Source organism: Melanotaenia boesemani, chromosome 5 (assembly GCF_017639745.1).
Source record: "Melanotaenia boesemani isolate fMelBoe1 chromosome 5, fMelBoe1.pri, whole genome shotgun sequence".
NCBI lineage: Eukaryota > Metazoa > Chordata > Actinopteri > Atheriniformes > Melanotaeniidae > Melanotaenia > Melanotaenia boesemani.
In genome coordinates, this window is record NC_055686.1 from 10,556,567 (window position 1) to 10,582,090 (window position 25,524).

The 25,524-nt window shown below is 37.6% G+C and overlaps 2 protein-coding genes and 1 long non-coding RNA gene across 3 annotated transcripts in view; 1 reads left to right on the forward strand and 2 right to left on the reverse strand.

Moving 5' to 3' along the window:
- LOC121639814 overlaps positions 1-25,524 on the forward strand; it is an 882,884-nt gene that overhangs the window by 636,622 nt on the left and 220,738 nt on the right. The gene's annotated exons all lie outside the window — the stretch shown is intronic.
- Positions 276-4,811, reverse strand: LOC121639833. The gene is made up of 3 exons (XR_006010252.1): positions 4,657-4,811; positions 4,355-4,571; positions 276-287 (listed from the first exon to the last, which is right to left on the reverse strand). It is a non-coding gene; the product is annotated as an uncharacterized LOC121639833 (long non-coding RNA).
- On the reverse strand, positions 2,281-4,051 carry LOC121639787. Its single transcript, XM_041985282.1, has 7 exons — positions 3,978-4,051; positions 3,826-3,888; positions 3,591-3,696; positions 3,371-3,460; positions 3,037-3,198; positions 2,580-2,759; positions 2,281-2,491 (listed from the first exon to the last, which is right to left on the reverse strand). The coding sequence occupies exons 1-7, from the start codon at positions 4,029-4,031 to the stop codon at positions 2,292-2,294; spliced, it is 855 nt and encodes a 284-aa protein (XP_041841216.1). The 5' UTR covers positions 4,032-4,051; the 3' UTR covers positions 2,281-2,291.

Genomic DNA, 25,524 nt, shown 5'->3' on the forward strand with positions numbered 1-25,524 from the left:
AGCCAACAAAGAATATTTTAAAACTTCAATATATATATATATATATATATATATATATATATATATATATATATATATATAAATAAATCTTTCAATAGTAACGCGCTGTCAGGAACGTTTAGTCAGTTACGGTAATGGCGTTGTAATGATAAAGTTGCCTAATTACCCATTAGTGGAAAAAGTAAAGCCGTAACAACGCCTTTACTCCCTCACTGGAGGCAATAATAACATCTAAGTTAATTTGGAAGTTCACGTGTTGTTGGTAATTACCTTATGTGTGCTAATTTCTTACCATTAATAATTCTTTCCACAGGGATATTCGTCAGGCTGTCATCAGCTGAACTGTGACCTCTCTGCCTCTGGGAAGGTCTTCGCGCACCGTCATTGCCTCGCCACCCCCACTCAGCAGCATGCACGCACAAACACGCACACACATGTACACAACAATTTAAAGCCCTTTCTCATACATTTCAGTTTGACCTATAATCCCCAAATTGCTATCAGTTGTGGATAAGTTTAGACCTTGTCACATGAAACAATCTGAGGTGTGAATTTCAAACAATTCCAAAGGTTTCTGTTGTGAATACCCGCAAGTTTGGTGTTGATCAGATGAGGCCCTTATCTTATATTAAGTATTATGACTACAAAAAACAAAAATACAGATTAAATATTAAGATAATATATTAATCATATATCAGGACAAAAGGTTCTTGATGGCCTGAAGTACCAGCCTATGCCCTATTCATTGACATCTGCTATAAAAAAAAACATAAAGTGGTTCCTTGTGTGAAAATGTTCCAAAAGACAGGAGGCCATTGTTTTGTGTTCATGCTGTTAGTCTTGGAACAAGATTGGTGTCAGACGTTCCTTTAAAGGAGCTCCTAAGAGCTCACTTAACCTTTAGAAGCCTAGCTGAGACATGAAGCCTGTGGGCCCTTTTGACCCTGTTGCTCATTTGCTCTCATTTGGCCTCTACAGTAGACACAGATCTGAAACATGCACTGTGAGGCCTCTGAAAATTAAAAAATCATAATCTGGTGGAATCATTTCATAAGCACCCTCCCAAACAGGAAGTAGCTTCAGGAAGTACATGGGGCCTCCAATTTTAAAATATTAGTTACTGACAGAAGTATGAATACTCCACAGAAATCTCATCTTATTTGGAGCAAATTTGACCAAGTTATGATATGTCAAATACCATCTGAATTGGACAGAAAAACATATTAAAATTTCAATTTTCTAGGTTAAAAGGGAAAATTTCAACCCCCTTGTGAAACTGTGGAAAGTGAGGGTCTGTGACTTGTACACTCTTAGAGCCTTTATGAGCAGTGTTGGGGATCAAATTTAGCTTTAGATATTTCTACTTGGGCTACATATACCAAAATTTACACACATAATTTAAGGTCCAGGAGGAGCATGTGCTGTAAAATTCAGTCATCTAGGTGCTAAGCGGCCCGAACAATGTCCCAGAGAAATCATTAACCCTAACCCTAATGAGCGGCTCCTCAAAACCTGGAGTGGTTTACATTAGAGCTAGATCCACCAAAGGTTACAGTATGATCATTGTCAGTAGGACTGATTTATACATTTTCAACAATCACCGAATTTAAGCCTCACAACACTTTCATAGAACTTGTGGGTTGATAAGCCTTCACACTTGTATGGTGGCCCTGGACGTGTTTGTGGGCACCTGCCACATACCTATATGGATTTTTTTATATACTTTTTAAATATATTTTTGTTCTGTACAGTTTTTTTTTTTCATCTCTAATGCTGTTTTTTTTACACTTGTTTTGCACTATCACCTTTATTGCTGTAACACCGAAATTTTCACTGTGGGACAAATAAAGGATTATCCTTTAGGTCAATGAATTTGCTAATATAGAAGACATTAAAATGTCACTGATTTCTGCTAAGCATCCGCCTAAGACATTAACTTTTATCTACCAAGTCAGTGTGTTCCATACAAACACATAAATGAACAACATACAGTATAGTAAAGGCAATCAGTTTCACAAAAGTCTGAAAAAAGTAAGGTGAATTCAACACAGGTGCAAGCACCATTAATGTTTTTGGTGAGGTTTCCTGAAAAGACCAAAAAGCAACAGCATTTAACTGTCAAAATCTATTCAAATTTAGAAATTACAATAGTGTAACTGCAGAAAATACATCCACAAATGTCAAATACAAGAAATTTATTTGTCAGATTGCACAATTAATAGTTTTTTCCCCATGCAGGCATCAGTACATTGGTCATATTCGGGTGTTACGGTGACTGTTTTTGGGGGTGGTCAAAGTTCTTCATCAGAGGAGCAACTGCCCAAGTTTTCTTCATCAGTGGAGTCATCATCCAGAGACAATGCTTGCAATCCCAAAACGCATTGGTAAATTGAGCGAGCGGCACCCTGCTGAGCTTGTACTGCAGACAATCTCCTCCTCAGCAGACAGAGTAGCCCTTCACGTCCTCTCTCCGTCAATGCTTCAGTGCTGCCTGACAATAACTTTAAAAAGGAAAACATAAATGTTACAAACTACGGACATCAATGCAAAAAAAAAAGAAAAGAAAAGGCTTGTCTTACTTTGCTGGGTGATCCCTTCAGAAAGCTGGGAGCAAAGCTGTTTAAGTATTCCAACCACACTCCTCAAGTACTCCCAGTGCTGCTTAACTTCCCGAACCACAATAACCTCCTCTTCTTTCAGTCTGGTCAGCAGCATTACTTTGTCATAAAGCCTTTTTTTATTCACCATGTCGCCATGACCTGCAGTTCACATAAAGTTTTATCAGTTATTCTAAATTACTAGAAAGTAATTAAAATGTTAGACATGCATTGTCAACTACATCTAACATAAGCTCATTCACTAATCTACATATATCCATCTCCTCCCTGGCTTGTGTGATTCAATAAGAGCAATATCCCAAATCGTGACAACCCCAGCAGACAAAGGTGGTGGACTGCTTTATACAAATCCTTTTCTTGGAATTTAAGTAAGCAAACTGGATATGAAGGCAGTTGTATACATGTCTTATGTACTTACATTCCCATGGCCAGGAATAGTTTTCCTCAGCCAAGAGCTCATTCGGAAGAGGTACTTTGTCGGTTTCCCCCATAGCAGCATTACGCTTTGTGATGGCATCTTCTAAAGCTCTCTTTTCTTCAGCAATCTTTTTCCTTAGTTGATGTCTCCGCTTGTTGCCATCTAGAATGTTAAAAACACACACACACATCCTATAACATTTGTATAAGCTGTATAAGCTTACCCAGTTACAGATTAGTGAACACCAATTTAAGAAAAAAAAAAAATAATAATGCACTAAATGCCCCCCATGTCATTAAAACAAAAATATTTGTGGTGTGTCCCCCCCTCTCACCAGTTTGATGATACAGCTGGTATTTTCTCTGCTTGATGCTCAGGTACAGCCCTTCAATGGTTTTCTCCAGGTCATTTTGACTGGTTGTTCCTTGTGGAGATGGATAAGAAAACAAAATAATTTCACACCAAGTTCACAATCACTCTTTTAACAGCACTTTCACAAGAACAGAGAAAAATTACTCTTTGAATTGTTCATAAATGACAGTTTTCCACAGTACCTGCAGTCCACTCTTGAACATCAGACACCCATTGCTGGACTGTGTCTTCCTGTATCGACAGCTCTTTAGTCAGCTTATCAAGATCCTCAGAAATCTTTTGTACAGTCTGTCAAAATCAATATTGGAGTAACAAAGGAAACCAAAACTAAATAAGTTTTATATATATATATATATATATATATATATTTACCAGCTTTTGACATTTGTATATAGCAGGAGAGAGGAAGCTGTTCACCTGTTCAACCTCCTCCCCTATTGTCGTTCCTGCTCCCTCTTGATTTCGTCCTCCCCATTGCAACTACAACAAATTTGTATGTTACCTTTTGGAAGACAGGGGGTTGGAAGAGGTCCAACAGTGCTAATGAGAAATAAGCCATTGGCAATTACCTCACACATCCAGGAATGTGCTTTAGCATGCATGATTGAGAGAAAGGGACGCATGTTTAACAGGTCTTCTAACTCAGGACAGTAGCCCACGACCCTCTGCAAATATGGCCAATATCTGCATACCACATCAGAGCAGAAGAACTGCACATTCTGTGAAGCAAGCTGTTTCTGGAGATATAAGGGATATGCAAATATCTCTCTAGGGAACATATTCAGTCCCTTCAGTAAAATCCCATGGCGGCAGACAGCAACCTCGACACCTTCCTCATCTACTTTGCTTGCAGACTTGTTAGAGGACTCTCGTGCTGCCACCCACTCGTCTGCACCACACCTCCCATTCCCAGGATTCTTATACAGATGAAGACAAACAGATGTACACAGAGCAAAGTGGTGTACATTGAAATTTAACCATTGGTAATATGATGTTGTATGGGGTAAATACAATACAGATATGCAGGCAGGGTATAATTTATAAAAAAAAAACAAAAATTGGAAATAAACTTTACATGTCGTGTTGCCCCATGGATGTAGTCAACAAAGGGGGTCACCTCAGCATCCTTGGCCAGAAACACACCTTCAAAAAATCCATTAGGTCTAAAAGAAGCAAAATAGGGGTTAAACGTACAGAAGGTTACATCTATGGCAATCTACAATTTAAGTGGACAACAATTTTACCCACCCTGGTTGGCTCTTAAAGCGGTAAAGCTTGCGGTTACCATCCACTGCAACAGCCAACATGGAGGGTGTGCATGCAGGACACTGAAAGTGATTCACCTGAGACAGCCTCTCAACCTCAAATTTTGCATAAGACCATTCCAAGAATGATTTCTGCATGGTGTCTCGACATACCTTACCACTCTGATAGAAAAGAGTAAAAAAAACAAAAAACAAAACCAGGCCATGAAACCATAAAAATACATATTAAAAGTCAGTGTAGTAGACAATTGCTTCAATGATGTTGAATGATGATTATCTCACCCGACCAAAGAGTTTGGTGCGCTGTTCAAGCTAGGGCTGCAACTAATGACTATTCTGATGGTCGATTAGTCACCGACTATTAAAACGACTAGTCGACCAATCGGATTATGTATCTCATGATTATTATAAATGGATCTTATTTCACTTTCAGCTTTGAAATCTTGCGTGAGGTTGTTAAGTAAGTCCGACGTTCCTCCTCTTTAAATATTCGAGCATTGCAGACGTACTTCCGTGGTACACAAGGTCCGCTTTAAAAATCTCACATGTATTTAATTTATTTTGTAAGTTTAACGTGAAGTTATCCCAGACATTTAACGTTCTCCGCCGCGGTTTTCCTCTCTGATCCGCCACCATGTTTTCTCCCTGGCGGACTTTACTGCGCATGTGCAACTCTCAGCAGAGATAAAAAAAAAAGAAGACGATGTCTCACTCTTTATGTTTTTCCCCCTCTTTGCGCATGTGCATTGTGCAACTCTCAGCAGAGATAGGATTAGAAGACGATGTCTCACTCTGTAGTTTTTTTTTTTTTTTTGCCGACAATAGTCGACGGCTAAATCCGTTGTCGACTATTTTTATTGTCGACTATAGTCGACAACGTCGACTAATCGTTGCAGCCCTAGTTCAAGCATGCCAACAAAAGCCTGCCGTGACATTCCTGGTGCAGTAATCTTGAGATCTTCATATGTAGTAAACAGATCCACTGCGTACAAAGTCTCAAAATGGACTGTGGCTGGCCAATAGCCACTTTCAACCAGATCACTAATACTTACATTCCAAGTCTGTCCACAGGAGCAGGAAACAGTTGGAAGAGACAGATTGTATCGCCCTGAAAAAAAGATAAAGGTTGGATTGTTTATTTGCAAAAAAAAATTTTTTTTTAAATAAATAAATATAAATAAAAAGGACAAAATTGTACCATTTATTCCAATCAGAATAACTTCCTTTCCTGAAGAAACAGTTGTCTGCCCAGTGGAGCAGTCACAGCATGGAAGAATTACTGGCAAAAAGCACTCTTGGAAAGACGTAAACAAATATTTTAAATTCCACTTATGAAAATTATATTTAAACTTTACCATTGAAGGTGTTTTTTCCCCTCAATGAGGAAAAACTTCAAATACAGCTACCTAACCCAACATCCCCTGTTGGACTTAGACATTGTACAGATTTTACTAGGCCCATGTGATGTTGAACACAGAAATTACCTCTTTCATGGTAGGAGAATTTTCCTCCCTCTTCTTCCCTGATGTGAGTGGTTGGTGGCAGTGGCCTGTAAAATCCCTCTACCATGGATGATCTGTTATGGAGCACTAGGGAGTCGTGTATAGCAAGGTCACAGGCTGTAGAATGCAGTGGTCTTGGCAAACAATCGTGACACATCACAACTGCAACCTTGGCTCTACAGTGGTGGCAAGTCGTATCTTTAGGCTTCTCAGATAACAACATCTGATTAACCATAAAAGGTCTGAATACAGTCCACTTTTCCAATGTGGAAGCTTTCCTATCCTTCCAATGTGAGGGGGCTGGGTCTTCAGAAGGTCCCAAAAGATCTTGTACTTCTTGGATGAGGGAGCCTTGAAAACAAGGGCAGGGTTTGGGGATAGGTACAAAGTAGCTGATAATAAAAATAATGAACATTGGCTACTAATCTACCTATGTCTTGAATGGTCCCAGTCACTCTCTGTTGTCCACTAGAAGATGGAGCACATGATGGGTCCGTGCTTCTGTAGGTGACTGTTGGAGTGTCGAAATTTGTTTGAAAAGGACAATATGATACAACTTTCAGTAAAAAGCATGGATTGATAACCTGTAAACAAAGTCTAAAGAGCAGTCGATACAGGAAGTCTAAACAAAGTTATTCATAATCTCCAGCTTTTGTCCCTAGTTTGACTTTTGGGGGGAAAAGTTAAGATCCTAACATATACAACAATAGGAACACATGAGCTTTTATGTACATACATATGTAACCACTGTCTGCGTTGTGTTGTGATTTTTCTGGATGAAGGCCGACACTCTTAGTATTTGGAACGGACTTTATTGTCTGCAAAAACAACGATGAGACACACACAGGTCGGTCACGGTCACACTCATCACCCGCTCGGCACAGCATGGGCTCAATCCTCTCTTACTGGTCATATTTCATAAATAATAACCAAACTTAAAGCTAACAAAAGACATATGTACCTGCAAAAACAATGATGAGACACACACTGGTCGGTCACGGTCACACTCATCACCCGCTCGGCACAGCTTTGTGGAAAAGAGTTTAGCACAGATTAGCTTAGCATTTGAGCTAAGTAGCTAACTATCGCGTCATCTCAAAACAATGAAATTTTAACCCATTCAGTTCCATGCTATGTATTCGGCACGTTCTCGAGTATAACATTGCTTTGGTTGTATTATTATTATATTCTTTTCACATTTTTAATACACTACTGTGCGCTGAGTGACCTACCATGGGCTCAATCCTCTCTTACTGGTGCTGAGGCAACGTCACAGCCAGTATTTATAACCTGAGGAGAGCCGTGCCAACCAGTAGGTGTCCCCGATACATAGACTGCAAATAAAACGGCAAATCTGATTGCCTGTTCAGTGCCAAGTGGAATCAACTAGACTCCGTTACACATACATACCTACACACACAAACATAAGAATCAACCAAGTACTGATTTAGTTAATTGACTTTTGTTCCATTATTATGTCATGCATAAATAAAATGACGAGCCCCAAGAACACATTAGCAAGAAATACAGCGTCGTCGTCTTCAAGCGGCTCCATACTGCTTCTCGGCGTTTTGACCGAGGCCTAGTTCGCGCTCCAGGTGTGTAAATAGGCAGGGGGCGTGAGCGTCGCTGTGAAGTTGCGCATGTCACCAGCACTTGCATCTAACAGCAGATAGTGGGCTTTGTTAAATGGGTTTATGCTTAAATTCCTTAAATAATATATTTTATTACCACAGATTTAAGTTAGGGTTTTTTCAATTAATAATATATCAGTAAATATCGAGTTAAATTAGGTCGAAAGTGAATGTCGATTTAATTACATCTTGAGCATACGTCACTGTAATGCGCCCACTATATTTTTATCGGTCATTTCCTCTATTAGTAAGATTTATGATTCAACACCCTTAAGATGTATGTTTTTGTCAGTTTAACACATTTACAAATAATACGAATAATAATGATAATTATACTAAAATCACATAAATCATGGAAACCTTTTATCAAATAACGCTATTTACAATTCCATTACACGGTTTTTAAACACGAGGTCTGAGGTATATAAATACTTTAGAATTTAAAGGAATAAAATGATAATAATAATAATAATAATAATAATAATAATAATAATAGCAGCCTAATAAAATGAACAAATCACTTAAAAAACAACTTCAATAAATGTTGCTCTGTACACTAAGAGACATACATGAATGACACATGAACAAGTAACAGGGATCAAACAGTAAGCATTGTAAGTTATTTTGAATAAATGTTACACAGCACACATAGTTCAGTGGTTCTGACGACTTTTTGGATTTTGGAATGTTGTATTTTCATAAAGTATTGCTTAAGTCCCTAAATAAATCCCGTATTTTCCATTAGTTTTATTTCATTTTTAATTATTATTTATCAGTGCAAACAAAGGTACAGAACACATATCACATAAAGTGCCACAAGCATATTTTCAATTGAGTTACTAAAAGATACACAATAAAAAATAAAATAAGCAGTAACCAGTTTGAAGAGGAACTCAATCCGTGACGCACCATTAACTTTCTTCCGGTTTGTTGTTAATGTTGTTGTTAATAGCGTCCGTAGCAACCACTGTAGCAACAATCCGAAACGTAGTATTCCTACAATTTCGTTGAAGGATTGTACATCGAAACGAAGAAACTACTAATTGTGTAAATAAACTGAATGGATACTATGAAAAAAAAGTGTTCATTTGTCGCTAGAAAAGCTTTTGCCCTGTGGCCAAATGTAGGTATTACACGATTTAGAGTGAGACTGGGTATAGCCTTTATAATTTTCATTTTTATTGTCAGGAGACAACATGTTATTAACTGAAAGCAGCGCACACACTCTATTGCCACTCAGACACATGCACGCACCGTCTCACTGCGTGCAGGTAGGTGACGCACCGTGTTGCTTATAACGGTCTTGTGTACAATAATAAACCAGGTCTGCACCAGCCTCTTAACGACCCATTATTTGAGTCAGGTGTGCTGCAGTATGGACATACTGAAAACCTGCAGGACACTGGCTCAAGTGGTCCCCAGTTGGGGATGCCTGCTCTGTGGCAATTCAGACACACAGGCACGCACCGTCTCACTGTGCGCAGGCAGGTGACCTACGTGTTTCTCATAACTGTCCCACATTTCTGTACAACAATAAACCAGAGTAGAACAATTAATCATTGTCAAAAAGAACTGAAAAGTTTCTGCTTGATGAGTATATTTTCCATAAAATGTATTTTGCTCCAATATAGGTCGTAACAACATCTGCATACAGTATTACAGGCTATGTTCTTATAATAAACTTATCACGTTTTAACGTGATAGGTTTCACGTTTGTACAATAAACATATCACGTTATAACGTGATAAGGTCCGATTTTTTTTATTTGGGTGACAGCTCCACGCTTATTCTATGGTGATATAAACATAGAAACAGGTCTTGATTACACCCTAATTTCACTCAGGCTCCATTTCAGGCACTGTTGTGGAAACTGTGGCAACAGCCTTCTTTGTACATCGGAGTGGATGGTATATCGTTCAATCTTTGGCATTCCCACATGGAATAAAGTCTTCAGTATGTGTAGCCTGCCAAAAAGTCCAGTCCATTTCCCTCATGTACTCTGCCACTTTGTGGTGATTCAGTAACAGCAGCTGTGTAAGGAAATAGAATATTAGAAGTTTTCCTGCGATGTACTGATGAAACAACTTTTCTAGACTCCATTTACATTTACTATTGAGAAAACTGCACAAAATGACCCACCCACTGATTTTCTGCTTTGGCAGATTAAGTTGTTCACCATGTTATATGACGGCTTGGCACAAATAAATTGCAGACGTTCAACGTAACTTAGCCAGCAAGGAATAATAGCTATGAACAGTGTTGGGGGTAACGCGTTACAAAGGTAACTCGTTACTCTAATATACTACGTTTGGCAGTAACGAAGTAATACAACGCGTTACTAACTATATTTTGGTAATATTATTACAGTAAATGAGTCCGGTAATGCGTTACAATCCCAACTGTCAGTATAAACATCAGACAAATAAATAATAAAACAACCATCGCGCAACAGCCAAAAATAAATATGAAGTAGAAGAAGAAGAAGAAGAGGAAGAAGAAGAAGACGAGGGCGGCGGCTTTAAATTAACAGAAGAAGAAGAAGAAAAGGACGAGGAATGATGGCAACCGACTCGACATTTTCTAAGTGGGTTTACTCTCACTATTTTGAATACATCAGAGAAATCGAAAAGAACATTACAGTAAGATGCACTTTATGTGCTGGTGGAAGGCCAAGAGAACTGTCAACGGCTAAAAATAGCACAAGTAACCTCAAGAAACACTTGGAGCGAGTACACAGCAACCATAAGCTAGAGGCTAAACGGCCTCTTGCTAGCGAAGAGACAGAAGATGACGGCGCTAGAAAATCTAAACAGCTCAAGTTGGATTTCTCCAGACTAGCAGTGAAGATTTTGAACCCAGGAGATGTGAGAAGGCTAGTAGCTGAGTATGTCGTGGAGGATGCGCTGCCGCTTTCCACAATTGAGTCATCGGCGTTTCAGAAGCTTATCAGCAAAATCCCTGTTGGATCAAGTGACAAGGTAAAAAACTAATTTCTAAAAAATTCCTATTAGTAATGTATAATCATATTTCCGCAGATGGTTAATTTAAAATGAGACATTACAGGTGGTGTAGGTGATTCAATGATTAAAAAGCAATTTTGTTTGTTAAGTCAGTTGTGTTTGATGATTTTCTTGTTTGTTATTGTCACATTATCTCAGAATACACATTGTTTATTGTACTAATATATCTCCATGTTTTGGAGAACATTTTGGAACTATTTTGAAAACTATTTTGTTTGTGTAGTCACCTGAGTTTTGTGTCCTCACCTGAGTTTTGTGTCCTATTGTCTCAGGAAAACTTGTTAATAATAGAAGAGAAGAGAACCCTCAGAATTATACAATGTAAATTGCAATTCATATGCTTGTAGTAGATTACAAAAATACAAGTGAAAATATTTTTAAAAATCTATATAATCTATAAAAGATTATTAACTATTAAGATATTTCATTTCATGGAAATGTAATTTTTTTGTTAAATCTTTGTTGGCCGCACTTCATAATGCCAAGCAAATAAATGAGGTGTAGAACAAGAGTTTGTATCACATCATGTCGTTTAATTCTTCCATATCATTACATTATTGTAATTCAGCAGTTCATATTAACAACTACTTTCTGATGCAACCTCATTAGACTTTGTTGCCACACACATACTATAATAATGAGGAACTACATTTAAATGAGAACTATTCACCATGACAAAATATTGCGCACCTTCATTGCGTAATGCCTTGTCCTAAATGCTTATTTTGGTGAAAAGTAACTGAAAAGTAATATGTTACTTATTACTTTATACAGAGAGTAATATTGTAAAGAAATGTATTACTTAAAATTGAAAGTAACTGGTAATGTGAAATATATTACACTTGGGAAGTAACTTTCCCAACACTGGCTATGAACAGTACACAGCACTGTGATCACTGTGAACAATCATTATAATCCTGGTTACTTGTCACCCACTAGGCTTTAATTTCTATCTATTATTATTATTATTATTATTATTATCTCGGGGTCGCTGTCTGCCCGAACGAACATATTAATATTGTTTTGTATGAGTTAACGCAGTATGTGCTTGCATGATGCTACGCGTTAATCTAGGCTTTTAATTTGAAAGAATAATTCTAACTTCCGGGCAGCCTGTTAACATGTCTTCATCTTTCAATTCAGAAGGAAAAATAAAAAAAAGGAATTACCAAAATTCAAAAACAGGGCGGATTTTAAATTAGGTTGTTCTTGTTTTTCGTCTTTGAATTCTGGTAATAGGAAAGGAAAATTGGTTCTGTTTATCCGTTTTCCGATTTTGATTGTAAATGAAAAAACAGAAAAACGACGATACTTCCGTTTTTCCGATTTTGATTTAAAACGAAAAAAACGAATTGCCTGAACGTACACGGACCATCAACTTCAGAGACCAACTGAGAATCAACAACCAGACAGTCGAGGAAGAATCGGCCTCTTTGCTGCACTGGGACTGATAGCAGCAGCAGCAGCAGCAGCAGCAGCAACTCTGAAGATCAAACTCATCTCAATCATTTGTTTTATCAAATTTGCTGAGCAGATGACAAACTTCAGATCAGCTGTTTAACAGAAACCTGAAGGTCCATGATGCTGATTTTCATCCTGACAGACCTCTGACCTTTTCTCTTTTCTATCTTCACCCACTGAGACAAGCAACCAGGATGAGAGACAGAGAGATGACCCACATCTGATTAGAGACTGAGGAACTCGTGGCCTCTTCTCCACTGATGTATAAATGTAAAAATATTCGTAAAAGGTGGAAAAAGAAGAACCATCATCCCTGAGACTGCTGCAGGGTTTTAACTCAAGATGGAAACAAACTTATCTTGGTGCCTCATGTGGTTTCAGCAGAGCAGATATGGATTTTAGACCAGAACCATTCAGTGTCTTGTACAGCAGCATGTGTCTAAATGACTCTCCCCTTTTTCCTCCTTTGTTTACAATGAAAAATGCTTTTCTGTTATTATCTCCCAGTACATGAACTCTGTATCTCTCTTTAGACTTGCTGATTCAGACTCCTACGAAGTAGCTGTGAAAAGTGAACATCCTGAAACTGCAGCTTCCAGTTCCTTACTGGAAATAAAACACTCCACCACTGTAATAACACATGGATCCAGTAGATGAACGTACACGGACCGTTGATCCTGACCAGCAGCTGCTGTAAAGGACCAAACATATAAAATAAAAACTCTTGTGACTGTTTTTAAAGAAAAAAAAAGAAGAAATTAGATTTCTAGATGGAGGTAAAACTGTGATAGAAGCTGCTCTTTTCCCACCATTTACAAGGTCACTTCATAAAGAACTGGACTGTGAAATTTCTGTAAAACTTTCCTGAAACTGAACATTCATGTGTTGTTAACTACTGAAAAGTCTTTAAGTTAAATGAAGCTCAGTGTGTGTGGAGGGATGTTGAACATCAGCTTTGATTTCCAAGTGTCAGCTGAGGTTTTCATGGTTAACTGCAACATTTTATCTGGTTCACACAGAAAATTCACTTTAACTTTTTCTTGAAAAGCTGCTGCTGAAAAAGAAAATGTAACTCTTAATGACAAAGTTTTACCACCATGAGCATCACAAGGTTTTCATTCACACATGAGAGAAACATTTGTTGGTTTTGGTGTAAAAACATGAACAAACACAGGAACAGAAAATCCTAAACTTGCTTTGTGAAGAAGAAAATCTTTTAGGAAAAAAGGAGAAAGTTGGTTAACTCACCGGTAACGTTCAGGTGATATTTTTCAGAGCTGAAGCCGTAATCTGTTTTCACATCACACACATACAGACCAGAATCATTAGTTCTGGGTCTGGACACATGAAGTCTGATTCGTCCTTCTCTGAGGACGTCTTTGTCACTCTGGACTCGTCCTGCAAACTGTCCATCCTGAGACTCTGGTACCTCAACTCCATCATGGACATGATACAGGGTGAAGACTCTGTGATCAGTTATCAGGTTACAGAGGATAAACAGGAACCTCCAGGAGACGTCAGGTTTGGTGGTGAAGGTCCACTCCAGAGTGATGTTGTGGTTCTCCTCTGCCTGATAGGAGCTCTGTGTCACATTCACTACAAATGTTGCTGCTGAGGAGACAGAGAGAGAAAGAGAGGAGCAGACACACTGAGAACTGGAACATGGAGGCTTTAAACTACATCTAGAAGTTTCTGAACATCTTCATCTCTGTGATGTCAGAGCTCATATCTCACATTAAGCGAGAGCAGTTTGTTTATAGATTTAGTGTAAATTAACAGTATAAACTGACCACAGACAGATGAGATGAGGAGCAGCAGCATCCTGCAGATCATCTTCTCCCTGTGAGAGGAGACAGAGGTGAAGAGTCATGAACACATGAGGTCAAAGTTCAGTCATTCCAGGTAGAAGAAGGAAAATCTCCAGTCTGACTTCATTCAGTCATTCCAGCATCTGATCCTGTTCATCATCCTGTTTATTTCACATCAAAGAACTTTCTGACTGAACTACATGAACTACAACCACTGAAACAGAAGCTGTCACCATGGAAACCTGCAGGTTGTGTTTCTACGGAAACATTTAACGTGGATGAAGTCAGTGTTATTTCAAAAACATGTTTCTGTCACAAGGTTGCGCCAGTTTCAACTAGTCATATACATTGTAAATAAATGTAAATACATATAGAAAAACTTCTCAAAAACTGAAGGTGATAGATGGAACAAGACCTGCAAATTTAGCTGTTTGATGAAGCACATGACAGCAGTAACAGCAACACCTGACAAAGCAACACAAACAGGCAGTAAAACAACAAAACTTCCTTCATTTGGTCTCACTGACCTCTGTCCTTCATGCTTAGCAGCACCCCTATGGTGTGAATTTAAGCAGGTTCCACTTTCTAGTTTGTGTTAAATAAACTCCTTTTTGTTTGGTTCTTCATTAAATTCTATTATACATCAATATATTCATTCCATAGTTTTACTCTATTTAATTCAGTGCAATCAATAAACTTTAGGTTTTTAGTAGATTACATTTACAGGTTTGCCGTCTTCTTCAGAAGGATGTTTCTGAGGAAGACTGCAGATGCTGGTCAAAACATGTTCAGTTAAAAAGAAATATCTAAACCCATTTGCTGATTAGAGACAGTGAAACATGAACCTATTTAAGTTTATTTGTAAGAAACTCATTTCTGCTTGGTTCACGTTCATAACAAACTAGTTTACTTTAAACTTCATTTGTAGCCCAGTTACACTCAAACATTTCGTACTGACTTCACACTTAACATGTTCAATACGTCTATTGTGTTGTGATAAACGTACAACTCACGTTTTTGTGATGTTTATGTAAGTGAAGAAGTTGAATGGATTTCTATTAATAGCATGTGGTTACCGTTTCCTGTAAACCTCAAACACATTTTTTGGGCAGAGTCCTGTGAGCACCGTCAGTAAACTTCTGTTTCCTGTCAACTTCCTGCAGGCAACCAGAAGAACAAGCTCTTTCAATCAACTTGTGGCAATTCAAAAAACAACACAAAGCTAAATAAAAATGTAATTTTTTTTTCCTTTGGACAATAATAACAAGAATGAATGTTTTAACAAATAGTTGAGTTAATCATATAATAACAAACTAAAAGTTATAGATTAACACAACATAACACAGAACAGCTTAGTTTGACTAAATATAACATGCATTATATTTGGATACACATGCTCATAACCCATCATATCATTATGTCATCAGCTTTGATTTCCAAGTGTCAGCTGAGGTTTTCATGGTTAACTGCAACATTTTATCTGGTTCACACAGAAAATTCACTTTAACTTTTTCTTGAAAAGCTGCTGCTGAAAAAGAAAATGTAACTCTTAATGACAAAGTTTTACCACCATGAGCATCACAAGGTTTTCATTCACACATGAGAGAAACATTTGTTGGTTTTGGTGTAAAAACATGAACAAACACATGAACAGAAAATCCTAAATTTACTTTGTGAAGAAGAAAATCTTTTAGGAAAAAAGGAGAAAGTTGGTTAACTCACCGGTAACGTTCAGGTGATATTTTTCAGAGCTGAAGCCGTAATCTGTCTCCACATCACACACATACAGACCAGAATCATCAGTTCTGGGTCTGGACACATGAAGTCTGATTCGTCCTTCTCTGAGGACGTCTTTGTCACTCTGGACTCGTCCTGCAAACTGTCCATCCTGAGACTCTGGTACCTCAACTCCATCATGGACATGATACAGGGTGAAGACTCTGTTATCAGTTATCAGGTTACAGGTGATAAACAGGAACCTCCAGGAGACGTCAGGTTTGGTGGTGAAGGTCCACTCCAGAGTGATGTTGTGGTTCTCCTCTGCCTGATAGGAGCTCTGTGTCACATTCACTACAAATGTTGCTGCTGAGGAGACAGAGAGAGAAAGAGAGGAGCAGACACACTGAGAACTGGAACATGGAGGCTTTAAACTACATCTAGAAGTTTCTGAACATCTTCATCTCTGTGATGTCAGAGCTCATATCTCACATTAAGCGAGAGCAGTTTGTTTATAGATTTAGTGTAAATTAACAGTATAAACTGACCACAGACAGATGAGATGAGGAGCAGCAGCATCCTGCAGATCATCTTCTCCCTGTGAGAGGAGACAGAGGTGAAGAGTCATGAACACATGAGGTCAAAGTTCAGTCATTCCAGGTAGAAGAAGGAAAATCTCCAGTCTGACTTCATTCAGTCATTCCAGCATCTGATCCTGTTCATCATCCCGTTTATTTCACATCAAAGAACTTTCTGACTGAACTACATGAACTACAACCACTGAAACAGAAGCTGTCACCATGGAAACCTGCAGGTTGTGTTTCTACGGAAACATTTAACGTGGATGAAGTCAGTGTTATTTCAAAAACATGTTTCTGTCACAAGGTTGCGCCAGTTTCAACTAGTCATATACATTGTAAATAAACGGATATAGATATAGAAAAACTTCTCAAAAACTGAAGGTGATAGATGGAACAAGACCTGCAGATTTAGCTGTTTGATGAAGCACATGACAGCAGTAACAGCAACACCTGACAAAGCAACACAAACAGGCAGTAAAACAACAAAACTTCCTTCATTTGGTCTCACTGACCTCTGTCCTTCATGCTTAGCAGCACCCCTATGGTGTGAATTTAAGCAGGTTCCACTTTCTAGTTAATGTGTTAAATAAACTCCTTTTTGTTTGGTTCTTCATTAAATTCTATTATACATCAATATATTCATTCCATAGTTTTACTCTATTTAATTCAGTGCAATCAATAAACTTTAGGTTTTTAGTAGATTACATTTACAGGTTTGCCGTCTTCTTCAGACGGATGTTTCTGAGGAAGACTGCAGATGCTGGTCAAAACATGTTCAGTTAAAAAGAAATATCTAAACCCATTTGCTGATTAGAGACAGTGAAACATGAACATATTTAAGTTTATTTGTAAGAAACTCATTTTTGCTTGGTTCACGTTCATAACAAACTAGTTTACTTTAAACTTCATTTGTAGCCCAGTTACACTCAAACATTTCGTACTGACTTCACACTTAACATGTTCAATACGTCTATTGTGTTTTGATAAACGTACAACTCACGTTTTTGTGATGTTTATGTAAGTGAAGAAGTTGAATGGATTTCTATTAATAGCATGTGGTTACCGTTTCCTGTAAACCTCAAACACATTTTTTGGGCAGAGTCCTGTGAGCACCGTCAGTAAACTTCTGTTTCCTGTCAACTTCCTGCAGGCAACCAGAAGAACAAGCTCTTTCAATCAACTTGTGGCAATTCAAAAAACAACACAAAGCTAAATAAAAATGTAATTTTTTTTTCCTTTGGACAATAATAACAAGAATGAATGTTTTAACAAATAGTTGAGTTAATCATATAATAACAAACTAAAAGTTATAGATTAACACAACATAACACAGAACAGCTTAGTTTGACTAAATATAACATGCATTATATTTGGATACACATGCTCATAACCCATCATATCATTATGTCATCAGCTTTGATTTCCAAGTGTCAGCTGAGGTTTTCATGGTTAACTGCAACATTTTATCTGGTTCACACAGAAAATTCACTTTAACTTTTTCTTGAAAAGCTGCTGCTGAAAAAGAAAATGTAACTCTTAATGACAAAGTTTTACCACCATGAGCATCGCAAGGTTTTCATTCACACATGAGAGAAACATTTGTTGGTTTTGGTGTAAAAACATGAACAAACACATGAACAGAAAATCCTAAATTTACTTTGTGAAGAAGAAAATCTTTTAGGAAAAAAGGAGAAAGTTGGTTAACTCACCGGTAACGTTCAGGTGATATTTTTCAGAGCTGAAGCCGTAATCTGTCTCCACATCACACACATACAGACCAGAATCATCAGTTCTGGGTCTGGACACATGAAGTCTGATTCGTCCTTCTCTGAGGACGTCTTTGTCACTCTGGACTCGTCCTGCAAACTGTCCATCCTGAGACTCTGGTACCTCAACTCCATCATGGACATGATACAGGGTGAAGACTCTGTTATCAGTTATCAGGTTACAGGTGATAAACAGGAACCTCCAGGAGACGTCAGGTTTGGTGGTGAAGGTCCACTCCAGAGTGATGTTGTGGTTCTCCTCTGCCTGATAGGAGCTCTGTGTCACATTCACTACAAATGTTGCTGCTGAGGAGACAGAGAGAGAAAGAGAGGAGCAGACACACTGAGAACTGGAACATGGAGGCTTTAAACTACATCTAGAAGTTTCTGAACATCTTCATCTCTGTGATGTCAGAGCTCATATCTCACATTAAGCGAGAGCAGTTTGTTTATAGATTTAGTGTAAATTAACAGTATAAACTGACCACAGACAGATGAGATGAGGAGCAGCAGCATCCTGCAGATCATCTTCTCCCTGTGAGAGGAGACAGAGGTGAAGAGTCATGAACACATGAGGTCAAAGTTCAGTCATTCCAGGTAGAAGAAGGAAAATCTCCAGTCTGACTTCATTCAGTCATTCCAGCATCTGATCCTGTTCATCATCCCGTTTATTTCACATCAAAGAACTTTCTGACTGAACTACATGAACTACAACCACTGAAACAGAAGCTGTCACCATGGAAACCTGCAGGTTGTGTTTCTACGGAAACATTTAACGTGGATGAAGTCAGTGTTATTTCAAAAACATGTTTCTGTCACAAGGTTGCGCCAGTTTCAACTAGTCATATACATTGTAAATAAACGGATATACATATAGAAAAACTTCTCAAAAACTGAAGGTGATAGATGGAACAAGACCTGCAGATTTAGCTGTTTGATGAAGCACATGACAGCAGTAACAGCAACACCTGACAAAGCAACACAAACAGGCAGTAAAACAACAAAACTTCCTTCATTTGGTCTCACTGACCTCTGTCCTTCATGCTTAGCAGCACCCCTATGGTGTGAATTTAAGCAGGTTCCACTTTCTAGTTAATGTGTTAAATAAACTCCTTTTTGTTTGGTTCTTCATTAAATTCTATTATACATCAATATATTCATTCCATAGTTTTACTCTATTTAATTCAGTGCAATCAATAAACTTTAGGTTTTTAGTAGATTACATTTACAGGTTTGCCGTCTTCTTCAGAAGGATGTTTCTGAGGAAGACTGCAGATGCTGGTCAAAACATGTTCAGTTAAAAAGAAATATCTAAACCCATTTGCTGATTAGAGACAGTGAAACATGAACATATTTAAGTTTATTTGTAAGAAACTCATTTTTGCTTGGTTCACGTTCATAACAAACTAGTTTACTTTAAACTTCATTTGTAGCCCAGTTACACTCAAACATTTCGTACTGACTTCACACTTAACATGTTCAATACGTCTATTGTGTTGTGATAAACGTACAACTCACGTTTTTGTGATGTTTATGTAAGTGAAGAAGTTGAATGGATTTCTATTAATAGCATGTGGTTACCGTTTCCTGTAAACCTCAAACACATTTTTTGGGCAGAGTCCTGTGAGCACCGTCAGTAAACTTCTGTTTCCTGTCAACTTCCTGCAGGCAACCAGAAGAACAAGCTCTTTCAATCAACTTGTGGCAATTCAAAAAACAACACAAAGCTAAATAAAAATGTAATTTTTTTTTCCTTTGGACAATAATAACAAGAATGAATGTTTTAACAAATAGTTGAGTTAATCATATAATAACAAACTAAAAGTTATAGATTAACACAACATAACACAGAACAGCTTAGTTTGACTAAATATAACATGCATTATATTTGGATACACATGCTCATAACCCATCATATCATTATGTCATCAGCTTTGATTTCCAAGTGTCAGCTGAGGTTTTCATGGTTAACTGCAACATTTTATCTGGTTCACACAGAAAATTCACTTTAACTTTTTCTTGAAAAGCTGCTGCTGAAAAAGAAAATGTAACTCTTAATGACAAAGTTTTACCACCATGAGCATCGCAAGGTTTTCATTCACACATGAGAGAAACATTTGTTGGTTTTGGTGTAAAAACATGAACAAACACATGAACAGAAAATCCTAAATTTACTTTGGGAAGAAGAAAATCTTTTAGGAAAAAAGGAGAAAGTTGGTTAACTCACCGGTAACGTTCAGGTGATATTTTTCAGAGCTGAAGCTGTAATCTGTTTTCACATCACACACATACAGACCAGAATCATTAGTTCTGGGTCTGGACACATGAAGTCTGATTCGTCCTTCTCTGAAGACGTCTTTGTCACTCTGGACTCGTCCTGCAAATTGTCCATCCTGAGACTTTGGTACCTCAACTCCTTCATGGACATGATACAGTGTGAAGACTCTGAGATCAGTTATCAGGTTACAGATGATAAACAGGAACCTCCAGGAGACGTCAGGTTTGGTGGTGAAGGTCCACTCCAGAGTGATGTTGTGGTTCTCCTCTGCCTGATAGGAGCTCTGTGTCACATTCACTACAAATGTTGCTGCTGAGGAGACAGAGAGAGAAAGAGAGGAGCAGACACACTGAGAACTGGAACATGGAGGCTTTAAACTACGTCTAGAAGTTTCTGTCACATCTTCATCTCTGTGATGTCAGAGCTCATATCTCACATTAAGCGAGAGCAGTTTGTTTATAGATTTAGTGTAAATTAACAGTATAAACTGACCACAGACAGATGAGATGAGGAGCAGCAGCATCCTGCAGATCATCTTCTCCCTGTGAGAGGAGACAGAGGTGAAGAGTCATGAACACATGAGGTCAAAGTTCAGTCATTCCAGGTAGAAGAAGGAAAATCTCCAGTCTGACTTCATTCAGTCATTCCAGCATCTGATCCTGTTCATCATCCTGTTTATTTCACATCAAAGAACTTTCTGACTGAACTACATGAACTACAACCACTGAAACAGAAGCTGTCACCATGGAAACCTGCAGGTTGTGTTTCTACGGAAACATTTAACGTGGATGAAGTCAGTGTTATTTCAAAAACATGTTTCTGTCACAAGGTTGCGCCAGTTTCAACTAGTCATATACATTGTAAATAAACGGATATACATATAGAAAAACTTCTCAAAAACTGAAGGTGATAGATGGAACAAGACCTGCAAATTTAGCTGTTTGATGAAGCACATGACAGCAGTAACAGCAACACCTGACAAAGCAACACAAACAGGCAGTAAAACAACAAAACTTCCTTCATTTGGTCTCACTGAACTCTGTCCTTCATGCTTAGCAGCACCCCTATGGTCTGAATTTAAGCAGGTTCCACTTTCTAGTTTATGTGTTAAATAAACTCCTTTTTGTCTGGTTCTTCATTAAATTCTATTATATATCAATATATTCATTCCATAGTTTTACTCAGTTTAATTCAGTGCAATCAATAAACTTTAGGTTTTTAGTAGATTACATTTACAGGTTTGCCGTCTTCTTCAGACGGATGTTTCTGAGGAAGACTGCAGATGCTGGTCAAAACATGTTCTGTTAAAAAGAAATATCTAAACCCATTTGCTGATTAGAGACAGTGAAACATGAACCTATTTAAGTTTATTTGTAAGAAACTCATTTCTGCTTGGTTCACGTTCATAACAAACTAGTTTACTTTAAACTTCATTTGTAGCCCAGTTACACTCAAACATTTCGTACTGACTTCACACTTAACATGTTCAATACGTCTATTGTGTTGTGATAAACGTACAACTCACGTTTTTGTGATGTTTATGTAAGTGAAGAAGTTTAATGGATTTCTATTAATAGCATGTGGTTACCGTTTCCTGTAAACCTCAAACACATTTTTTGGGCAGAGTCCTGTGAGCACCGTCAGTAAACTTCTGTTTCCTGTCAACTTCCTGCAGGCAACCAGAAGAACAAGCTCTTTCAATCAACTTGTGGCAATTCAAAAAACAACACAAAGCTAAATAAAAATGTAATTTTTTTTTCCTTTGGACAATAATAACAAGAATGAATGTTTTTAATAAATAGTTGAGTTAATCATATAATAACAAACTAAAAGTTATAGGTTAACACAACATAACACAGAACAGCTTAGTTTGACTAAATATAACATGCATTATATTTGGATACACATGCTCATAACCCATCATATCATTATGTCATCAGCTTTGATTTCCAAGTGTCAGCTGAGGTTTTCATGGTTAACTGCAACATTTTATCTGGTTCACACAGAAAATTCACTTTAACTTTTTCTTGAAAAGCTGCTACTGAAAAAGAAAATGTAACTCTTAATGACAAAGTTTTACCACCATGAGCATCACAAGGTTTTCATTCACACATGAGAGAAACATTTGTTGGTTTTGGTGTAAAAACATGAACAAACACAGGAACAGAAAATCCTAAATTTGCTTTGGGAAGAAGAAAATCTTTTAGGAAAAAAGGAGAAAGTTGGTTAACTCACCGGTAACGTTCAGGTGATATTTTTCAGAGCTGAAGCCGTAATCTGTCTCCACATCACACACATACAGACCAGAATCATTAGTTCTGAGTCTGGACACATGAAGTCTGATTCGTCCTTCTCTGAGGACGTCTTTGTCACTCTGGACTCGTCCTGCAAACTGTCCATCCTGAGACTCTGGTACCTCAACTCCATCATGGACATGATACAGGGTTAAGACTCTGTAATCAGTTATCAGGTTACAGGTGATAAACAGGAACCTCCAGGAGACGTCAGGTTTGGTGGTGAAGGTCCACTCCAGAGTGATGTTGTGGTTCTCCTCTGCCTGATAGGAGCTCTGTGTCACATTCACTACAAATGTTGCTGCTGAGGAGACAGAGAGAGAAAGAGAGGAGCAGACACACTGAGAACTGGAACATGGAGGCTTTAAACTACATCTAGAGGTTTATGAACATCTCTGATTGATCATCACGTTAAACTGATTGATTAAAGTGTTGCCTTCACTGACTGAATTTCTGTTTAGACTTTTATATCTTCTGTGATTTAGTGGTATTTGTTGTTAGCCCAAAGGGGTAGTTTGTAGATCTTTTAGCTCCACTAGTGTCTTACGGTGTAGCAGATTGGTTTATACTTATCTTTGTTTTCCTACAGCTTTGCTCATTCAGCCTGTGTAACTTTAGTTTTTATTGCAGTTTGTGTTTTGTTATGTTCTTACTGGTGTTATCCACCTTATTTGGGACGGAAAATCCATTTCTGAATAAATACAGTGTATTAATGATTCATTTGTGGGCTTAATGTTTGCAAACCCCTCCCCCTTTTGTCTAATGAGCTAGGGTTTATAATAAAACAGAACATTTTAGAACAAAGACAAGATATCAATAATAAATCAATCAAAACTACAAGAGAAGATGATGAAATGCATTTATATGTCAGTTAATGTGTAAACTGACCACAGACACACGAGGAGAGGGTGAGGAACAGCAGCATCCTGCAGATCATCTTCTCCCTCTGAGATTTCTGCCACATCATCCTTAAATCTGGATGATCAAATGTAAACATGTCGCTATCACTAACTGTTCTGATTTAGAACAAAGTGCAATATGACAATAAACTGATCAAAGTAATATGTGAAGATTATAAAACTACTGACGTGTAATAAACAAGTAAACTGACCACAGACTCATAAGTTGAGGATTATGTGCTGCAGGATGTGGTTCATCTCGTTCCCCCTGTTAAAAGAAACAGAAATAAACTGAGCTGCAGTTATACCACATAAAGACACAAGCTGCAGTTTACTGCAAGAAATCCACTAAGCAAGAGGAAGGCAACGTAGAGCCGTTCTTAATGTTCTTCATTTTTTTCATTCTGGAGATGCAAATAAAAAACAGTTTTAGCCTTAAAAACTACACTTTGAATCCTTCACTGATCAAATCATATTGGGTGGATGTCAAGACCAGGTGGTGGCTGTGGAGTGCAGATGTGGTGCAGACGTTTTAAAAGTTCAGCAGCAGAATACTGCTGAGCTTTAGATCATTTAGAGCAGAACTTTAGCATAGAGACGTTATGCTCGAGCCCGTCTTTTTTATTATAAATTCTTTTGCATTTTTACTGTAACTTGTAGGTCTTTATGTTTCCACCCTTCAAGCTGCTGGAACTGTGAATTTCTCCTGGAAATGAATAAAGTATCTATCTACTGCGCCTCAAGCGCACGATGAGGAAGGTGCCTCAGCGTCCCACAAGTCACATATTTTTTAAGTGTAGCAAATGGCAGAAGTGGTGAAAAAGGACTACCAGACTACTTTCTGGTTTATGCACTCAATAAACTCCCTTTTGTCTGGTTTTTCATTCAATTAATTCAATTTAATTAATTCAATTAATATCTTTACTCATTTACTGATTAGAGACAGTGAAACATGAACTTATCTGAGTTTACATGTAAGAAACTCATTTCTGTAAAGTTCACAGTTCATAACAAACTAGTTTACATTAAACTTCATTTGTAGCTCAGTTACACATAAACATTTCTGACTTCACACTTAACGTGTTAAATACATTTATAGAGTATGTTGTGAGAAACAGAAACATTACTGTAACTATTTTACCATCATAAATACGAAGCACAGCTCACCTCCCTCTCATGTTTTGACTGAAGCAGTTAAGGGACTTCTGTGAGCAGCATGTTTTGGTTAACCCTGTTTCCTGTCAACTTCCGTGACAACAAAACAAACTGATCACAAGAACACAAAGCACCATAAAAATGACTCTTTTATTTTTTTTTCTTTTCCTTTGGACAATAGTAACAAAATTTAATGTTGTTTTTTTTTTTTTTTTACAAATAAGTGAGTTAATAAAACAGTAACAAATAAAAATTAAGGGTTAACACAACATAACACAGAAAAGCTTAGAATATATGCATTATATTTAAATGCACATATCAATAATATTATGTCATTAAACTTTATTCTTATTTTTTTTCACTCTAACGTTAACTTATGAAAACCACAAAATAACAGAACCACTTTTTGTTAAATTTCATGATTTAAGCTGCAACATCTGTGATGACTGATTAACAATAAACACACACTAGATTAATTTCTCCTTTTCTACAATATAAGATGACAGCGATTCCTAAATTTATCATGAGAATCATTAATGCTGCTTAGACAGCATAAAGATCTGTAAAATGTTTCAGGCTCCATCTTAACAAAAAGTGGAGTGAGGGCACAGTGAAAGTTAAATTTACACCATGTCCTCTGCAGGAAGTTTGAAGTGAAAACAAACATCTTTTATTAACCTTGCAGATGGCACCAAAATCCCCTTCAGATACAGTGAAAGTGAAACTGTCATGTCACA